Genomic DNA, 21,479 nt, shown 5'->3' on the forward strand with positions numbered 1-21,479 from the left:
TTCTTTTGGAATTAAAAAAAAAAAAACCTTCGTTTCGAGTGCAAACAAGGAGGGCGTTTTTTCCGAGGAATTTCTTACAATTAATAGTTTCTCTAGTTTCTCTCTCCAATTTATGGTAACTCTCTCTATCTGTTACATTTATTAATGTACACAAAGGCTTTTATTCTTTTCGTGTCAACCTAGATAACAGCTTTTGTAGGATATCGAGGCGCAATACATGGATGGTAAGAAAAATGCCAAAAATGCGAAAGCTTTTCGTGAAAACTTTGAGCGTGGTAAAGTTGGTTAGGCTAAAGCTCGTGCACTCCGGGGTGCATGGGATCCCATCCCCAGCGTCAGTCCTGGAACATTTGGCGCCACCACTCGTCATCCGACGGCTACTACGTCCCACTTCTCTACAACGCGTCGATTCGTCCTTCCTACGCTCGGCACATAGCCATCACTTGATGCCAATACGCCAAAGTCCCCTCCTGGCCCTGCCCATAAATAGCAGCCGCTATTGGAGTTGGAGGGAGAGAGGGGGGGCCCAAGAAAGTGCGACCGGACCTCGAAAGTGATAGATTCCACCAGTATGGAGGGCCAAACTAAAAAACGGCTCCGAATCATCCTCCGCTCTGGGGCCCATGGTGAGTCCGACCCCACCAAGCGTGTCAGGCGCGAGGGTGAGGGCTCCACCTCCGGCGATGCACCGCCGCTGCCGTCTCCGCCTCTGCCTCTGCCTACTCCTCCTCCTCTGCCTCAGCCTCTGCCTCTTCCGACGTCCCCGTACGGGTCCTACGGCGTCGTGTCCCTCATCGGAGGACGCCGCAAGATGGAGGACTGCGTCGCGGTGGCGCCCCGCTTCTTCCGGGACTACGACTTCTTCGCGGTCTACGACGGCCACGGGGGAATCCACGTGGCCGAGCTGTGCCGCGGGAGGATCCACGTGGTCCTGGCCGAGGAGATGGCAGAGGAGGCGCGGCACTTCCCTTCGGGCGGGGCCGGCGGGGAGGTGGGGATGTGGAAGAGGGCGATGATGACGAGCTTCACTAGGGTGGACGCCGAGGTGGCTGCCGGGGCGGCGGGGCCTAGAGTCGGGCTGGTAGGAACCACCGCCATCGTGGCGGCTGTCGGGGCCAAGTGGATCGTGGTTGGGAACTGCGGCGACTCGAGGGCGGTGCTCTCGCGCGGCGGCGTCGCCGTGCCCCTCTCCAACGATCACAAGGTATAAATACCTTTTGCCACTTATAGCCTAATCATAGTTAAGAGTGATTAGCATTCCACATTGTTAGTTGAATCAAAATATATCATCGTAACTGTTTTCTTGATGCTCACAGATGAAGCTAGAAGTAGAAGTGGAGCCAGCTCCAGTTTTCTTATTCCTGAAATACTTTGCATAGCAAGGATTTGAAGTATAAGTCTTGTTCTTGAAGTTGCTATATATATATATATATAGAAACAGAGAGCCTAGCAAAAGATTACAATTCCTTAGTTTGGTGCATCACGGGTTAAAGTTTCATATGTGGTTGACTTCATCGATAACGTTCTAGATTTTAGGTGTAAATTGTTAAAAGGATTACGTTAGAAGTAAGAATTCTTGTAAGAACATCAAGGTGGGATTTAGGATCATTCGAGATATAAACAGTAAGCATGACAGAGTAGGTTACCATAGGCCGGTTTGGTCGTTGAAAATTAAATTGCATCGAATCTAGCTGAACAATGAAATTTGGAAATGTGGTAACTTCCTCATTTGTCGTATCGAAATGTTGATCATTATGCATTCTTAGATTTTTTTTGGTCGATTCGTTCAGTTTGTCGTTAAGTTGCCCAACAATCGCTGATCCTGTCTGAGGGGCTCTGATGATTACTTATTGTTATGTTCTTTTGCTGATTTCCTTTTGTCGCGTACAATTATTGGCTGTTGTCGTATACGATCATTTACCGTTATCTGCAAACCAATCAGATGTCAAGCATTGTTGAACATATGCATGACTTGTGATGAACGTATACATTCCTATGTAGTAATGAGTAAAAATTTGGTATCTAACCAACATAATAATTGAAAAGCAATGTAAAGAATAGCATTTATTGCTATTACTCATCTACATATGGTAGAACATTGAAGTTTGAGAAAAAGAACATATAAATACAGAATATATTAACTTTGAAACATTTAAAAGTCAGTAGCATATGTAACACAGTCTTCATTTAGATGGCATTGCATGAAAGATTCAAGCAAACAATATACAGTTATCAGTGTTGAAAGGTACTATGTTGAATTAGATGATAAATGAGCTGCTGTGTACAATGGCAATCTTCTTTTTGATGTTATTCTCTGACTGACTTCTCTATCGCTTGTTATCGTAGGTTCTTGGAGTAATTCGAATAATAGATAAACTTCACTTACATTTGGTAAAAGTAAAAATTGAATTCCTACATGTTTATTGGTGATTTACACATAAATATGTTGCTAAAATAATCACTTCCATGTCAAGTGTCTCAGCTTGTGGTACAGAGTGTATATGTCATCATGCTTGCATGCATTGAACCAGCATTGTCTCTGATAATTTGTCAGATTGGCCCAAATGGATAAGAAATTAACTTATGCCTGGGAGTTAGGAGCTCGATTGTATTACCATAAGTTCTCTGAGTTGATTTTTCTTTTGATTTACTGCATGGATAGTTAGAAGTGACCTTTATAGTTTTCTGCCTAGCCTGACCGTCCAGATGAGACTGCAAGAGTGGAAGCTGCTGGAGGACAAGTATTTGAATGGAATGGTTATCGTGTCTTTGGAGTTCTCGCAACTTCTAGAGCCTTTGGTATGTCTAACGCTACAGAAGTGAACTTAGTGGAAGTCAAATAGATTATAATTATTATTATTGCTTAACTTCAATCATGAATATGGTTTCATTTTATTAAAGTCATTTGTGTTTCTTTTAGCAGTTTGTTCCAAATAATTATTTTCCAGAGCAAAGAACTGCTTTCCTCTGAAGTTTACATCATTTTGAATGAAACAGGAAGGAAAACAACCATATAAACTAGATTAGTTTTCTGTTGGAATACCTCAGCATATGTGCAATTATCTAACATACTAGTGTTCTTTATGATAAAATATCTAAATATATGTGGAGTAAAATAAAACTTGATAAAATATTTTGACTAAAGAGTATGTGGCTTGAAGGCCGCATGCAAGTTCTTCAATATTTTTATATGCTGCATCACTATTTGTGCAACCTTAAGGTTAATTTTTTCATGCACACATGCTTTCTTTTTTGTTTCAAATGCTTGCCCCTTGTTAAATATTAATTTGCATTGCCATTATATGACTGATTTAGCAATATGATAGTTGTTAATTACTTAATATGGACTTATATGATGTGATGATCCTGAATAACTTTTCAACTCAGTGATCTCGTCAACTATGGGTGACGATTTGGTCATATTTGTGAAATGTTGCTCAAAGTTGAAAAATGTCATGTACATTCTTACATCGACAACAAGGCATTACATTAAATTCAGTTCTTTTCTTAACAAAAGGACGCTCTGCAGGGGACTTATATCTCAAACCATATGTGACTGCTGACCCTGAGACTACTGTGATCAGTCGAAACGAGCGGGATGAGTTTCTCATACTGGCAAGTGATGGATTATGGGATGTTGTGACCAATGAGACAGCATGCAGAGTTGTGAGGCAGTGCCTCAATGGAACTGCAAGCAAGAGGCTACCGAAGCTCGTGAATGGCCGTACCGCTAATGAGGCAGCAGCTGTCTTGGGCAAACTCGCCCTGACCAGAGGAAGCTTTGACAACATCAGCATTGTGGTGGTTGAGCTCCAGAACATAGCAGGCAACAATGCCTAAGGCATTAAACCCTTGTTACTTCTCAAGGTTCTTATTATTATCTCCAGTTTCGTGTGTTAAATAGCGTTGCAAGTTATGTTATAAGTTAATGGGTCTGTGTCTATGTTTAGTAGTGAACTCAACTGAATAGCTTTGCAATGAAAGCTGTTCATATGTCAAAAGTTCAGTAAACAGTTGTTGTCAAGGTTGAAAATTACAGTGTAGTGTGTGTCTCTCTACCGGTCTGAGTGGCTTTGGATCAAATCTGTTCCTGGGTCAATTTGTGAAAGGTTCAGTAATCTGTTATGGTAAAGTTGCAGGGTTCTCATGTAGAAAACTTTGCTTTCTAGTAACAGTGCTTTGCGAAGTTGTTTAATATCAATTTCGTAAATCTTGGTTATATAGAATGTGCAAGTTGATGACAAACTTTCTTGGATCAAGCTCTTTCTTCCGTGGTGTATCAGTATCTTGTTATGGAGAGTTATAAGGAGTACCATAGTCCATATATGTACTTGAAGATATGTATCAGAAATTTGCAGAGATGCACTTGAAGGTAAGTGTGATCATTGGGAGAACTGACAGATTTTATTTGAGAAGGAATATTTTCTTTGCCTCTATTGAAAAAGTTATAAATACCTTAGGAGATTGGATTTACTACACGGATATTAATAATAAAATACAGAAAATAAAATGTGAAAAGATAATTGTAGGCATGAAGAAATTTTTACATTGAAAGAGCTCAATCTAAGTAAAAGGTTACAAATCTAAACTCAAATTGAAACTGATCACTAATAATTGTAGCAGTTAAAAGATAAATTTACAGACCAATTGTTGATTCTTACGACTATATTTTGCAAGGTCTTATTTGCTTGATCTCATGGTGCATTGCTTCTTATAATCGGTTTTCAAATCTCAAGGACCCTTAGGGTTAATTTTTCTAACTCAGTAACATAAAATATAATTTTTTTAGATCTAATATAAATACGATGAGTATAATAGCAAATCAACATGTTCTGCCTAAAGTCGCGAGGTAATCTCGAATAGCCTCCAAAAGATGCTTTAAATACCTTAGATTAGGTTAAAACCTTCTTAAACACCTCTTCCAAATAGAGTCCTAATAGCCTCAAGGAAGTACTCCCCAAAGTTATTAGAAAAAAATTGAATCCATATGGGCATTCTTAAATGGTTTGAACCATCTGCGAACACATTGCAATAAAAGTTAGTCATATGAATTCTTTAGTGGTTCTAATCACTGCACTGAAATTTTATACCCGAACTTCATATATGTTTCATCTTACAAGCTAACACCATAGAACTGAAATTTTCTACTCTAAAGTTGATCTTCCATTTCAATATCCTAGAATACAAGGTATCTATCCATAGCCATTGCACATCCTAATAGAGTATAACAAAAGTTTTGTTTGTTATCAAGATAATATGCTAAACTTATACATAAACATACCATCTGAAATACATGTGAGTTATAAAATAAATATAATATATCCATAACAAACATTAAATGATGTTATACATGAATACTTAATCATAGTAAATCACTCTCATCTCACACTTTTTATCATAAATTGACAAAGTGCATTAATCAAGGAGGAGAAAAACATATCATTTGGTCAGTGTGGTCATCCAAAGACTCATTAATATCATTTTTCATCTAAAAATTTCATAAAATCCACAAAAGTATTCCATAACCTCATTTTACAATTAAATGTAACAGTCCAAATTTCAAGGATTTAATATTGCAAAAGTATGAAGTTCTAAAATCTCAGCTCAAAATGTCAAATTTAATTTAGACAAACTTAGTCATTTTGTTTAACAAGATACCACAAATCTCTAGTATTTTTCAGTTTGCATCTAGGATTTTACAATAGCTAGAGAAAGAAGTTGACGCATTATTATTTCATGGAGAATAGATGCAATAAATATATATTGGGCATCCATGGTTTGATCACACTCTATGGTCCAATGAGCACAATCAGTTGCTTGCTCAAAGAAGTATTTTGGATAGTCAAGTCTTTAGTAAGACCATCTAGCCTATCAAGTTTACAAATGTTGCTCTCCTTGTCCTTCACTAGACGTATGACCTTTGCGTTTATTTTGAAATCAAAAAATCTTCATGCAATTGATCAAAAGCATGGTGAAATTCATTGTCACAAATCTCATCATTTATAGTATCAAATAAGCAATTTCTTTCTCCTACACTCTCTAGGGTAAGCATATGATTAACACATGACATGCTAGAAGACATCACTAGGGAATCCATAGCAAGTGCAACTTTGCTTCCTGTGTAATTCAGCCTCTTATGTTGCACCTAAAAGTGCTCATTCATAAGGGTCATCCTTGAGGAAGCCATGGTTGAGTGTTGTTCTCCAGTCTAATATACACATCCAGTTTTGCGTTACATGCACTATCAGTAGTATCCTTGGAGAATGTCACTTCACTTCATAAGTTCATATGAACCATATCGAAGATGGCTTGCCTTTTCTCTTTCTGTATAAGTAGTGTTTCAGTCACAAAAAGGTGGAGAAAACTTACAAATAGAAATCACAGGCAAATGGCAATCTAGAAGAACAAAATGATTACAGTGATGATGCCCTAGTGTTATATTATGTTCGTATCTGATTAGCTTCCCATCGACACATTCAATTAAGGGATTCTAGCACAATTATACTTGCATACATATAGATATTCCTCAAGAAGATGCAACTTGTTTACAAAATTATGTTCATGGTGCTATATTCAGTGAATGTTGTAAGCAAGACCTGGTTGTCAGCTGCAATGGATTTTCTTTTGCATATCCGACAACTCAAAAAAACTGCCCTTATTAACTTATACAATCAGAATTACAAGGTAGGATCATGATCCATGAACGAGGAAGATGTATGTCACCAGTATTCTCCACAGGAACACTCTCCATTGCTAATCCAATGAAACCTATTAGTATCTCTTACAATGATTTCCCGTCCGGTTGCTTTCGAAATGTACTTGATTGCAGTGTGACAATCTCCGCAGACCCGAAGGTTTTTGAATATCCTTATAGGTTTAGGAGCTGAAGTAGATATGATTCCAAAAGCCACTGCTATTTTCTCACTGTGCTGAAACAGATACTGTTCCTTCAGTTCATCATCTATATCATGAAGTACGCAACTTGTATCTGGCACATATCCCATAGCCTTTATCTTCTCTAACAACAAATGTAACTCTTCATATATATCTTGAGCTCGTGGATGACAAGAATCTCCAACATGGAATTCATGGATGTTGTTCTCTATCTCTATCCAACTCAATCCAGCTTCTTTACTCAAATTCCTTTCCTTCATGGCACTCCTTAATTTTGCCACATCGTCCCACTTGCCTGCCTTGGCATACAAGTTTGAGAGCAATACATAGGCAGCTGGATCATTTGGTTCAAGCTCCAAAATATTCTTAGCTGCTATCTCACCAAATTTGATGTTCCCATGAATTCTACAAGCACCTAGCAATGTTCTCCATACCAAGGCATCAGCCTTGAAAGGCATCAAATAAATGAACTCGATAGCCCCTTCTAAATGTCCTGCTCGTGCTAGAAGATCAACCATGCATGCATAATGCTCCATCCTTGGAACAATTCCATGACTTTTCTGCATGGAGTTGAAATACTCTAAGCCTTCTTTAACTAGACCAGCATGACTGCAAGCAGATAGCACAGCAATGTAGGTAACCTCATTTGGCTTAGCACCAGCTGAGACCATGCTATGAAACAATCTGAGTGCTTGATCAGCAAACCCATGTTTAGCAAAACCAGTTATCATAGAAGTCCATGTGATCACATTAGGATCATCCATCTCATAAAAGGCTTTGCATGCATCCTCTAAGTTCCCACACCTAGAGTACATGGAAACAAGAGAATTACCTATGCACTTATCAGATCCAAAACCGGACTTTAGTAACTGAGCATGCAATTGTTGGCCCTTAGTCATTAACCCAACACTTGCAGCAGCACTTAAAAGACTAGCAAATGTGAAAGCACTGAATCCAATATCCATACTCTCGATTTGATGGAGTTCAAAGGCTTCTTCGGAATTAGAGCTCTTGACAAACCCATCAATGATTGCATTGTAGGAAATCATATTCTTTTCAAATAGCAGCTCAAAAGCTCTCCGGGCATCATCCATCCTACCTGATTGTGCATACATGCTGACTAATGAGTTCCCTACGAAATTAACAGATGCAAGACCTGATTTGGTGACATGGCCATGAACTTGTTTACCCACATCAATGCCAGATAGATTAGCACATGCCTTGAGAATGCTGGAGTATGTGAACTGGTTTGGACGAACTCCTTCCTCCACCATCTCACAGAAGAGCCTGGTGGCTTCCTCTTCGTGGCCATCACATTGCGCATAGCCAGACATAATTGCCGTCCATGACATGACATTATGCTCAGGCATCCAATTGAAAACTTTTCTGGACTCATCCATCGATCCTCCTGTCGCACATTTGGCATACATGTCCACAAGGCTACAACCAACACAGACATCAGAAATCAAGCCAGTTCGAATGGCCAAAGAATGCAACTGCTGCCCCAAGCAAATCGATCCCAACTCGGTGCACGAAGAAATCACACTGCTTATAGTAAACCGATCAGGTTCAAAACCATCAAGTCTCATATCTGAAAACAAATCAATCGCGTCCACTCCATGTCCCTCCTGCCCGTACCTGGTAATCATCAGAGTCCAAGTAACCACATTCCTCTCGTGCAAACTATCAAACACCTTACGAGCAGAAAGCAAGTCACGGGTCTTAGCAAACATGTCAATCAGAGCGCACCCAACAGACACATCTCCCCCAAAAAATCCCATCTTAATCACAGACCCAAGAACCACTCTCCCAACCCAAACATAATCTTCATTCGAGCATGCCTGAATCACGGCACAGAAGCTATACTCATTTGGGTTAAACCCCAACTCAAGCATTTCATAGAACATCATCACAGCTGTTCCCTCCATACCATTCTTAGCAGCGCAGGAGATCATGGTGGTCCAAGAAACCACGTCTCTTCTGTTACCCATTTCTCCGAACAGAGAGACGGTGGTTTCCCAATCCCCGCACTTAGAGTAAAGGGCGAGGAGGGAGTTGGAGACGACGTTATCGAGCTCGAGGCCCGAGTCGAGGAGGCGGCGGTGGATAAGGCGGCCGAGAGGGAGGTTCCTAGAGCGGATGCAGGAGCGGAGGAGGACGGAGAAGACGACGAGGTCGGCGGGGACGCCGCGGGCGGACATGAGTTCAAGGGTTGAGAAGGCAGCATCGAGGCGGCCGCGGTCGGCGAGGCGGATGAGTTGGTGCTTGAGGGGTTCGAGAGAAGGGTGTTTGGTTGAGATCTGGGGGATTTGGGTTGTGGATTTCTGGCGGGAAGCGTGGGAAGCGGAGGGAGGGAGAGGGAGTTTGAATTTGGCGGGAAGGGATAAGGTCGGATTCATTGTTGTCCAATAGTTCTGGGGACAATACGTGGTTTTATAGGCTAAGTTTTGGTTCGGTAACAACTAATTGGTTCAATTTCCTAACTTGGGCCGGGCTTGTATTTATTTGATCTTAGGCACATTCAAATAAACCCAAAAAGCCCAAATAAGTTATTGGGCCGGGCTTGTATTGCTTTCGATCAGATTCAAATTAAGAAAATTATACGGTTTTCATATAATAACTAGTTGTAAATCGAGAATGAGATTATAATCTATTTGTACATATTACACTAATTTTTAGTGATGAAAAAAAAAAAGGATTGTTACACTATTGCCACCAAAATCATTGTGCTCTTTCAGATATATTAAAACACAAATTCAATCTGAAAAAGACTATATTATTCTTGCATAAATTATTAAAAATAGTTTAAAAACTATCCAATATTATGCCCTAGTATAACAAAATAGTGACACAAAATTATTGATAAATATTTTACACTCTAAACATAAAAAGAAGGGAAGTTATTTTAATAATAATAATAATATGTTGGAAATATTTTAATAAAAAATTAATGTTAGTAGTGATTCTAAATTATTTTTATTTATGTCAAGATTATTCAGTGTGTCAACAACACAGCGACTTGGCTACGCACGCTCCGCGCCACCGGCACGACAATCTTGACCTGATCTCTCTCTCTCTCTCTCTCTCTCCCTACTTCCTACATAGCTCGCTTGTTTCTCATCAATTCCCTTTGGCTGATCGTTCTTTCGCAAGAACACCTCTTATTTGCTATTGTACGTATTCAGTGATCGATGATCTCTTGGCGAATCCATTGTCATTTACACGGCGATGGTGACTTGGGAGCTGCCATTCTTGTTCATGCATGCATCATCACAGGCTTAACAGGACAAACATATAGAAGCCTAGCTCGATAGGACCCGTGATACTTGTCCGTTTTATCACAATACCCTACTTCTTTCTTTCTTTCTTTCTTTCTTTCTTTCTTTCTTCTTCTTCTTCTTCTTCTGTCTTCTCCAGCCTGTGACAAACTTGTGGATCTTATGAATTCATATATCACTGTCTATATGTTCCCTACCATATCATCTTGTGATGCTTCCCATAGAGTACTCTCTCTTCTCCCACACTTGTTTGGATGTTTATAATATATATATATATATAATATACATAATCTATAAAAGAATCCAACTTTGTTGATCATCTCACTTAGACCTACTTCCCGTCTCTTTTGTCACCATTAATTTTTCTTCCAATTTTTTTTGTCTGGTTATTCTTTTCGGCTTCATTAGGACCATGCGTCCACACTTAAGAAAAACTTAAGAAAAACGTTGTAAATAATAATTGTTGGCCTCTATGGTAAACCAGCCAGCCAGGGAAAAGTAGAGAGTCGTGCGACTAGGGATAAGAGGGAGGAGACTCGGACGGTAGAGGTAAGAAGAAAATAAATCTTATTCAATTCATCGTTCATGCATACCTAAAATATAAATATATAAGACTCGGTTGAAAAAATTCTAAAGTAACTTTAAAAAGTTAAGAATTAATCCTATTCATCTAGCTCATGTGTTCCCTTGGATTATATCGTGATTTTTCATACGTTGTATGAATATTTACTTATTATTCTTTTTATATTATGTAGACCGTATATTTTTAGACTTAACTCAAACTCAGACTGCATTCAAACTTGGACGGTGTCAAATATTAAAGTAGGGGTGGTTTAAATCTTACCAGAGCTATCATCATTTAAAATATAAGCCTTTTGACTTACTTAGTTTAAATACATGGTCTAAACCTTTAAAAATATATCGAGCTAAGTATGTGAGAGAGACTGAGTCCATAAGAGCAATAAATAAACCATATACTGATGTTGCCGAGAAACCTAACATGGATGCTATGGACTAAGAATTTGACTCATTTGACTCCCGTTTTGGTGCTATAATTAACCCTAATCATCTATTAAATTTCCTTTATATGTGCTATTATGTATATTAATTAATTTATTTTTTAAAAAGTGCCCTGCCTCAATAATATAACACACTCGCCCTACTGTGATGCATGTGACTACACTTATTCCCTTCGTTGCATTATTATAAATATAAATCCATACACCTTTCAAATTTATTTAAGCGATATGTGTCTATGTTTGTTGTATATGAAGCAAGTGTCCATGTGTGAATGCTTCCTCCTTATCCTAATCCCATCGTCAGCCTTATCTCATGCTAATGTCACTGGACTTCCCCACTAATTACTATTACCAATAAAATCCCCAAATGGGACTCCTCACTGTCAAACTTGTCGAATACCAATTGATGGCTAAACATTCCATCGGTTGAGCACACCTAATTGATCACGGTGACCTTTCTAAGTCTTTCTAACAGTGGTCCTCCAGGTCTACGTGGGCCTTGTGCAGTTTTCAACTTCCACGATTTGGAAAGCAACTAAATATTCTATCAAAATGTAATAGGATTTTCGTCCGTTCGACACCCGACCGCTCTGATCATGAACGTTGTTTCTCTAAAAAGAAAAAAGAAAAGAAAAAAAAAATCTCTCGGTCTTAGATAAGAAAAGTTTGGAAAAGGATGTGAGTGATGTGGAGTAGTACTGTTAGCAATTGGGAAGATTAATCTTTGGCACCTAGAGATGGATAGTGAGGGGCAGGTGGGAGTATTAATGACTAGTTTTGGCGTATAACTACTTGTTTGTTCCAGCTTGCCTGCTACCTCCAAACCATCGTTCTTCCTTGTACGTCTAACCTTGTCGGCACTCGACGTGATTTCCTGTTTCTTTATAATCTCTCAATTTCTTCTTCTTCTTCTTCCCTTTCTTTCCTCCACAATATCCAATGTTTTCCTTTCGGATTTTATTAGTCTGTTGTTGTCTGATAGTTTAAGTTTTAACACCCATTAATATTTTTTTTCGGAGACTCTAGTTTAGGACGTGTTAGTTTGCTTTTTTTACTCTCTATTTTCTACTATTATAGTATGGTGAGCAATACATCATATTATCTAGCAGGACCACGGATCACATGAAAGTGTAAGTTATTATTACATGATAATCTTCTCATTTTTTTTATTCTTATTTAGTACTGTAGAACTAAACCCTATATATACTCCTACACAGATGTACTACTGTATAAATAATGCATAGTATTAAGATGGTGGTTCTATTAATTTCAAGTAGTTCGAATGGCTGATGTCAATGTTGGGACATCTTGTTTGCCCACCTGTAGCTTGTGGAGCAGATGTGGCTCCACAAGCATCGTTTCTATTCAAGATTTAAGTACTTCTTCCACTGTCACATGATCAAAGAAAAAAAAAAGAAAAAAAAAAGAAGAAAAAAAGGAAGAGTTAAAGGATAAAGTAATCATTAAATAATCATTTTATTTGACGTCTTCTCTTCGTCTACACCGTCGTATAGAGTGTGGGAGATAAATGAGAAGGTGAACTTCGTAGCCCAAACTGTGTGGGTCCAAAGAGGCGAAGCTAGGAATTTGGTAGCTGAAATGGTGTGATCGATTCATCAAGGTGTATGTTTGCTGTTAGTAGCCAAACAAAACAACGTCTTGGCCCTACCATGTGGCTCTTGGTCTGGAACTTAATTTAATGTCAGTGGTCACCTTTGAAAGCCCCCCAAAGTTGCCTTCTTAAATGCCTCATCTTCTCACTTACCATGTTACTTATAACTTTGTGAGAGAAGAGAACGAGACCCCCTCCTTCCTCTTCGCCTTTCCCCCCCTCTGAGCCACTGACTACTCATCTCACATATGCTCTTGGGGACAATAGCCAATTACGTAGCACAGTATACACATCAGAGGGCATGGGCAACTGCATGGAGAAATCTGCAGCAAGGCAAGTGATGCAGAAGGTGAAGCAGCCGGAGGAGAGATTAATGCAGGGATCAGGTGGTGATGACCTTGTTGCAAAGGAGGGTGGCTTCAAGGTTAAGATTTTGCTGACGAGAGGGGAGCTGGAATGGCTGGTGGTGCAGCTGAAGAAAGGAGAGAGGAGGCTGGAAGATGTGTTAATGGAGATGGGGAAGGAGGTGAATAGAGACAAGTCTAAGGCTTTGGGATGGAAGCCCAGTTTAGAGAGCATAGTGGAAGGCAGTGAGGTCCAGAATTTTGATTGAGTACTCTTGTAATTTATTTTTAGATCTTCTCCAGTTCTTTTTCCTTGGTCATCTCCTATTGGTGTGCCTTCTGGTATGTAGATCAAAAACTTGTAAATTATTATCACCCTTTTCTTATCCTATTTTCAAGGACCCTTAGAGCAAGGCTTTATATATATTATGATTAGCAATCTGTCAAGGGAAAAAAGGAAATTAAGAAAGGTAAAAAGAGCTAGGCTTTGCAACTTAGTCATACTTCTCTGAGCACTTTTTCATGATTTAGCAGGAGGGTGGTCTACTTTCCATGTATGCTCTCTGAGGTAGACTTATATAACTAGGATTGGCTTTCAAAAAAGAAAAAGAAAACAAGGTCACTGGAGTAGGAAAAGATGGGTGATATGGACTCCCAACACTAGTAAAACTTTCTTGCTTTCTTGGAAATAGTCTTTCTTGTCTGCTATGCCTGAGATTTCTACAGCCTAAAATTAGCCTTCTGTTCAGTATCTCAGGATTCGTACATATAGAGCCAAGAAGATTGAAGGCAAAGCAAGATTCTTTACTCTACTTTTTTGTTGAATGAAATCATTGCTAAATAACCATTATGAGTGACGTTTCAGTGACCAAACTATGATCTCTTAACCACGTATATTCCTCTTAAAACACTTTGCTTTTATATCGACATTTTTTCATAGCTCAGTTTCATTACAAAATCACGTCAAAACCCCTGCATCTGCCATTCGCCCAGATACATAAAATCATTGCTGTTAAAGAAACTATATTTATATACATAAAGAGGTACGCATACAAAAGAAAACAGAAAACTCCTACTAATTAAGAGATTGGTCTTCGGGTAGTCCTACTGCTACTTAACCTTCTCCTAACACTTTTCGTTTTTTTTTTTCAAAGAAAAGGTTGGAGTTCGTCACGGATGCTTGGCACTTTTGAAACAATTGGACCTTTTTTATTTTTGTAGAGGGTGAGTAAAGCAATTGACTTTGTTTAATTAGAACTTTTGAGAAGAAGTGGGGGCCTTGCATGCGTTCTTTTTAAGCCGAGATCTAACGATGGGTAAACAGAAAGCTATTGACTGTTTGGAAAGAACCGAATCCACCAAATCGTATTACTTTTTAGGTACAATAATGCTGATAGGAATCCATCTCTTTACTGAATAGTATACTCTCTTTTTTAAGTTTAAAAAAGTACGCGAAGAACTTTATTAATGCACTAAACATATAATAAGCCTCATTCTTTTGATGCAACATTTTCTTCGAATCACACTCAAATTTACTTTTCCAACGAGGAGTCAGATTTTCCATTTCTTAATTAATGAGACACTGTCAATTTAGAGTTTTTGACCCGACATCTTCTTTATTTTTTTACCGAAATAGATTGATCCGTGGCTCTAACAAAAATACTAAATTAATCAGTAATTTTTAAAACACTAATCATTTCAGCGTTTTTATCTTTTTCTTAATCGCTGAAAGATAAATTTTAAATAATTTATATATATAAAATATTAATCAATTCAATGATTTAGAACTTGATAAATATATTAAATAGATCAGTATTTTTACTTAATATTTTTTATTATAATTATAGTAAATTAAATTTTATTTGATAATAAATTTAAAAAGTAATTTATTTTAATAAAAAAAAATTAGAAGAAAACTAGTTTGGTCAAAAACACATCAAGTTATCTTATTTTGGAAGTGACTCATTGTACTATCTTACTTTCTGCCGTGCCAATTTGGTGGCAGAGTTAAGAATGCACAACATTCAATAAAAAAAGAACACGTCCTTATAGGGCACTTAACGGTTATCATCTTGAGTTACTATTAGATAGTAACATTAGTCATATATTTAATATAATGGATAGGATTCCTTATCATGGAAGTATCCCTACTTTACCCACACAAGTTTTTTTCTACTCATAATATTCCAGCAACCCAAGAGAAGAGGTTGGGAAAATACTTATAAATGATATCGTCTCTACACGTCCAGGAGTGTATCAGAGGTTTCTAGTAAAAGTGGAGAGGGGACACAGGCTTCTGATCATACCTAAATTAATACTTAAAAACAAAATAGTGTATACCAGATACATACTAAAAAATAAAGCAGGCAACAACATTTGAACAAGCCTCAGTAACCATCTACAACATTATAAATAAATATATTGTTAGTAGATATACTGTTATTGTGTCACGCTCAAAATAGTACATATATAATATTGCAAGACACGGATTCCAGATGGCATCACAAATGCAAAGGATCCATCGTAGAGCTATTTTTAATCCACTCTATCCTATGGTTAACATTATAAAATAAAAGGTCACTGTTTGTCAAAATGCTCACTAAGAGTCTAATTCGCAGCGTTAATATTCGCTATCTAGTCGGGAGCTAAATCTAGTCGAGTCTGAGATTCATCTTGATATTATCTGAACTGGATCAGGTTATCTCATAGAGGAGATTGAGTTTACTAATTAGGTTATTATCGAGATTTTCATTTTAATATTAGTGCTTTCTTGTGCTATGTCAGTTAAAATGTCATAGTCTAGCGTTCAAATACCATAGTGCCGTCGTAAATAAAAAAAAAGGCTCTTGATCTTTGGCATTCAAATGATCACAGTTCGGCGTTCGAACACCAACTAACTGCTCTAGGATTTTGACGTCGTCAGCCCAACATTCAAAAACTACAATCGTTGTCTGTTCTTAGGTTTTAGTGAATGCTCAAACCCCACAATATAACTCATCCAATAACGTCCAAACGCTTGATGTCGAGATCATTGTGTTAAGATTAATTTTAATTATTTTAAATTTTAGTTAACCTCTAACTATGTGAAAAGAAACCAATTGGGATTGAAAATTTGATGTTTTTATCTTTTTCTACTTCATTTCTCTCAACTTTCTCCTTTGACGCCATCAAGCCAACGCCATTTCCTTCCATCTCAACTATTGATCCCCTTAGTCCAATAAGAGCCCGTCATCTACTCTCTTCTTCCTCAAACTCATCAACTAGCTTCTCTCGATCATTTTTTTTGTTGAACCTATCATATTCTCTCGTTCTTTCCTTTTAAATCACAAATCTACCTCACTTCATCATCATCATCATCATCATCATCTCAATTATTCCATCCTATATATCTTATCATCTCAATTACCACCAAATAAACCCCACCTTCGTATCAAATATACCACCACAGTCCCCTCCACAACACAACCAGACTTGAATTGGTTGAGTTCATTTAATAGTGCACTTGGCATGACATAGCTCATGTACACTCATGTGCAAAGAGATTGGGAAATATTTGATACAAGCCAATGTACATAAACAAAAAGCTCTTAGGACATCCCTCTTTTCTTCCTATTAAGGGTGAGAGAATGTAGACACTAAGATATTATATGTGAGTCTACTTTAGTTCCTGGAAAATATACTACATGAAAGTCTAAAAATAAAATTCTATATTACACTTTATATGCGTGTAGTTATAGTTTTTTAAAATCCATGAAATTAGATGACTCCTCAGTGAAGATGGTAAGGTCATATCATATCATATCATACTTTTAAAGAAATGATATGATATGACATGATACCATATATTTTAATATTTCTAAAACTATATTACTTAATCCTTTTATGGTTAAAAATATTTTAACTTTATGTGTTTTGAACGAAAATTACTTTTACTCTTATGAACTTAGTTTCATATCAATATGCCCCTCTAGATTTTTAACCAAACTACCACAACAAACATTATTATTATAGATGACAAAATAAATTAAATAAATATATATTGGGAGAAAAAGTTCATAAGACCTGGTGATAAAAGGGTGAAGTGATTTTGTTCAAATTAATTGGTAATACTTTCGAGAATAGAAGGATAACTTCAAAGAAAAAAAAACCTAATAGCACAATATACAGTGTAGAGAGGTTACTTCTACCAAATAAGTACATGGGTAATATTTATTTAGTCCTTTTATATGTATATATATATATATATATATAGTCTTCTAAAGTTTCTTATCTACCGTCCACTCTACGTCACTACAATTTCTCATTAAAAAAGTGCACAAAAATATGCGAATTAATTTTGGACAACTGGCTAAATCAACCCGGCAGATGGAGTTGCTTAATGACTTGAAATTGGAGGGTCAAATGAATTTAATGTTCGATCTACTCTTCCAATGGAAAGTCCAAATGAAATAAGAATCGCATGTTATGTGTATGGTAACGGAATCGTTCATTAAATGGCATGTGACTAACAACTCTACTAACCACCAACGCTCTTCTATCAGCCGTCAACCATGCAATTAATTATCAATCTTAGGAAGTAGCAACCCCTCCTCTTGCCTCTTTCTTTTTCTGCTAATTAGATAATTGATTAATTAAGCAGCTACTCTAAGATTCTGCTAAACCATTTACTAGTTATGTACTTTATTTGTACTCTGAATGTGTTACAGTTAGGAGTCTCTTTGAGTCGAGCATAAGAGAGAGTTGTTTTTGAATTAGCCACCATTTTTTCACGAATTATTAGTGAGTTAAAATATATAGTACCAGAGCAAGAGATGACTAGAGTAGCTCTTAGAGTAGTAATTAATTAATTGCTATAGTTCATATAACAATCAAGAAGATTTGGAGGAGATATAGATTCTTCTACAAGTACAGAGATGGTAAATAATATCATCAAGTAGACATCTTAAAAAAATTGTTCTTAATACTACGCTATTATCTCATACCATCTCTCTCCTCTCTCTCTTTAATCTTATATGCTTTCTATCAAGCCTTCTTTAGGACTCCTCAGGAATACTTTCCAATTTCGTCTTCCATCCGCCATGGCTGGAACCAAACGAGCAAGCTTTCGTAGTATTGCTAGCTTGATCTATAATTTTGAGCTCAGTCATGATCTGGGCCAAGCTCTTCTCACCTCGCACACTACTCCACATGGATAATAACTGAGCTGCCTCCTTCTTCGTGAGCATCACCTTAACTCTAGTGACCTCTTTCTCGCTAACCTTGAGGTGGTCATCTGCTGCGCTATTTGTCGTTGTACGATCACTTTGATCCTGTGTCTTCTTCATCTTGTGGAGTCGTCTTGGAAGCACGTCGCATGGATGAAGCTTTCCCTTATTGCTATTGGAATCCATGGGGAAACCGCCGCCATGGCCCAAGCAAGGCAACGAGTTACCCATAGAGAGAGAGAGAGAGAGAGAGAGAGAGGGAGAGAGAGAGAGAGGGATACAATAAGCGATCACCAGCCATATGTTTATATATAGAATGCAGCAAGGAATGAACGAAAAAAAAGTCACACTTGGGAACTACATGAGTACATTTGCGCTGCCCAATGAAACGTATAATTCCAAAGCAAAAGTTTGACGGTCAAATATGGAAATCAATGGACGTAATTTGTAAACACTTGTATGGAAATAGAGCACGGAGCATGAGGTTTAATCTAGCCCACAAGGGTCCTATTCTGTTCCAATACTATTACTCATCTCAAAGTACGTTTCCATGGGAAACACTCACTAAATTCGACACTTTATTTATAATAGATGTTAAAAAACTATATTATTCCTGAGGTTTATCTCTTCCATTTCTCAAAGCTAAAAACTGTGAAAGTGTATAAAATTAATCACATGATAATCACTGTTATAACCGTGAAAACTAAACGAGGGAGATCTTTGAAAAACTAGGGAATAAGTGAATTTAGGATGACGTAACAGTACTTAAGGGGAGCTTCATGGAAGCAAGAGTGGAAGGTTTTGTTGACCTTTTTACCTACTAACCGTAGGCACGAATATTCAACAACGTGCGGTCTAAGTAGCTGACAAGATCTCCCTCTACGAAGCTAAGCTAAATTACAAATATTGACTCATATCATAAGTACGGTTTAATCTCTTTGGTCTATGGGTCTCTTCACTTCTAATTTAAAACTCAAGAGGCTTGTTTAACTTTTATTTCACATGATACATTGTTTGACTAATTAATTAATCAAATTCAAAACTCTCTCCTGAAATATTCTATTCATGTAAATTAACCCTTTGTAGTTATAACATACTTGAAATCGATATACTTTTTTTTTTTGTTAAAACTAATGGTGATGGCAATTTTCTATTAAAGTTATTAACCATTTGAGCGTTTTACTTTTTTTATGTTATATTTTATTGAAACCTTATAATGGATAATTAATAAGAAAAAGATATTTAAATTTAAAAGATTCTAGATATTTAAGAGAGGTCAAAGTAACGTACGATTAACTACGGTTACAATTGTATTTGGGAAGGACCTTTCTCTTAGACATGTTTAATTGCAAGAAAATAAGGGAATGAAGTGACATGGGTAGTTTTAAGAACTGCAACACTTTATATTTGGTTGAAAAAAATGAGTTGAAAAATGATTTGTTAGACTTTTCCTTATTCTCTAATTTTAAACGTATCCATATCTTTGCTAAGAATGGACTTTCCAACTCTAATTCTTAATCATATGTAAATCATGTGACCACTAAATTCCCAAAATAATCTATATTTTTATTAAATACTTTTTGGGTTAATTACTCCGACACTTTTATATTATACCTAATTTTTACAAAGATTGCTTAAATTTTTTTAGGTTATAATATCACTACTAAATTTTAGGGTAAAATAAAAAAAAGTAATTGTGGTAACGAAAAATACATAATAACCAACTATACCCCTAACAAGTTATTTTTTTCATTAATTTAGCCAGCAAAAAAAAAAAAATTGATTTAGAAAATTACCTAAATACTCTCAACAAACTTATATAAGTTTTTAAAGTAAATTACCCCACTGCCCATTGCTCATCTCCCCCACCTTCCCTTCCCTTGCTTCACTGTCGATAGCATTCGTGCTGACCGCAACGGATGAGATCTTCTCCAAGGACAACAGCGGCAATGGAGCATGAACGGGAGGGCTACGGCAGCAAGCTCGTTGCCGCCTCCCCGTCCCATGTGGCATGGCCCTCGTGCTGCTCCCTTCACAACGATCCTGTCGCAGTGGAGACCAACCGGTCCCCTCACTCGCGAGGATGATTGGCCTCTTCGTGGGCCCGTGGCTGATAGCATCATCGGGGAGGGGCCACGATCTGATCAAGTCAAGCCTATTGGGTGTCAAGGAATTTTGCATCGACAGGGACGAGAAGTTTGAAGCAATCTTGGAGTCCCCCTGCATAGCTAAGTTTGAGAACAAGGTCCACTACAACGCCATCGTCTCTAAGGAGCTCTCCACTATAATGACCCCGATCTTATGCCCTAGCACTGCCCAATTCTCGAGTGCATCTTGATCGACGAGGTGGAGCACGTAGTAGAGACAGAGGACCTACAGTCAATCAAATTCCCTCAATTGTCGCTGAGGCGGCATTGTAGGCATCGAGGAGGTTGACGGTGAAGTCAAGGTGTGCGGAGAGGGTAGGGCAGGGGGAAGGAGGGAAGAAGGGAGGTCTCGGCACAGTGGAGACCCTCGCCTTGTACCTTGCCGTGTGCCGTGGGCAGTAGCATTGTTGGGGAGGGAGAGAATAGAAGGATGGAGAGAACGGGGAGGGAAGAAGGAAAATGAGGGTATATTTGTCTAATACCATTGGATCAAACTAAAATTTAGTTATCTTCTTTCTAATAAGGGCGTTTAGATTATTTTACATCTAAAATGACCTCACGTAAGTTAGCTCTCCTAATTTATGTAACATTACATTAACAAAAGAATGACATTAATTTCTTTTTTAAAAGTTTAAGAGTGACATTATAATATAAAAAAGTTTAGAAAGTCTACGTGAAAACTAGATATAGTACGGGGTGTTAGCATAATTAAACAATATTTTTTCCAACTTGTATATTGATCTAAAATCTATTGTTTACATATATACCACTCTAAATATTTCTACTTATCTATTTTAAATTCTGTTTTTTTTAACATAGATACATTTCCAAAAGAAATTTTGTGAATTGCAAAATTAATCATTAATAAAGTTTATCAACGTCACTAGAATTGCAAAAACCCCTTAATTTATTTATCCATTAAAACTATTTATGTTTTTTATACTCCAAATACTAAAAATTTTAACTTATATTTGTTAAAAA

At 37.4% G+C, this 21,479-nt stretch overlaps 3 protein-coding genes across 4 annotated transcripts; 2 read left to right on the forward strand and 1 right to left on the reverse strand.

The window, feature by feature from the left end:
• The first annotated feature begins 488 nt into the window (after positions 1 to 488).
• On the forward strand, positions 489 to 4,210 carry LOC140765797 (protein phosphatase 2C 51-like). Of its 2 annotated transcripts, none has more exons than XM_073105030.1 (3): positions 489 to 1,204; positions 2,694 to 2,799; positions 3,518 to 4,210. In XM_073105030.1, exons 1-3 carry the CDS (start codon positions 572 to 574, stop codon positions 3,838 to 3,840), a joined length of 1,062 nt encoding a protein of 353 aa, XP_072961131.1. In that variant the 5' UTR covers positions 489 to 571; the 3' UTR covers positions 3,841 to 4,210. The 2 variants fall into 2 exon arrangements, with proteins under 2 accessions (XP_072961131.1, XP_072961132.1); XM_073105031.1 differs by having other exon boundaries at positions 3,530 to 4,210.
• Positions 4,211 to 6,378: 2,168 nt separating this feature from the next.
• Positions 6,379 to 9,228, reverse strand: LOC140765331 (pentatricopeptide repeat-containing protein At3g49170, chloroplastic). Its single transcript, XM_073104365.1, has one exon. The coding sequence runs from the start codon at positions 9,093 to 9,095 to the stop codon at positions 6,720 to 6,722; it is 2,376 nt and encodes a 791-aa protein (XP_072960466.1). The 5' UTR covers positions 9,096 to 9,228; the 3' UTR covers positions 6,379 to 6,719.
• A 3,876-nt stretch (positions 9,229 to 13,104) lies between these two features.
• LOC140765039 (uncharacterized) lies at positions 13,105 to 13,416 on the forward strand. The gene has a single exon (XM_073103956.1). It carries the CDS (start codon positions 13,105 to 13,107, stop codon positions 13,414 to 13,416), a length of 312 nt encoding a protein of 103 aa, XP_072960057.1.
• The last annotated feature ends 8,063 nt before the right edge of the window (positions 13,417 to 21,479 follow it).

The sequence above is a fragment of the Typha angustifolia genome, chromosome 8 (genome assembly GCF_048772165.1).
Source record: "Typha angustifolia cultivar Huaian chromosome 8, ASM4877216v1, whole genome shotgun sequence".
NCBI lineage: Eukaryota > Viridiplantae > Streptophyta > Magnoliopsida > Poales > Typhaceae > Typha > Typha angustifolia.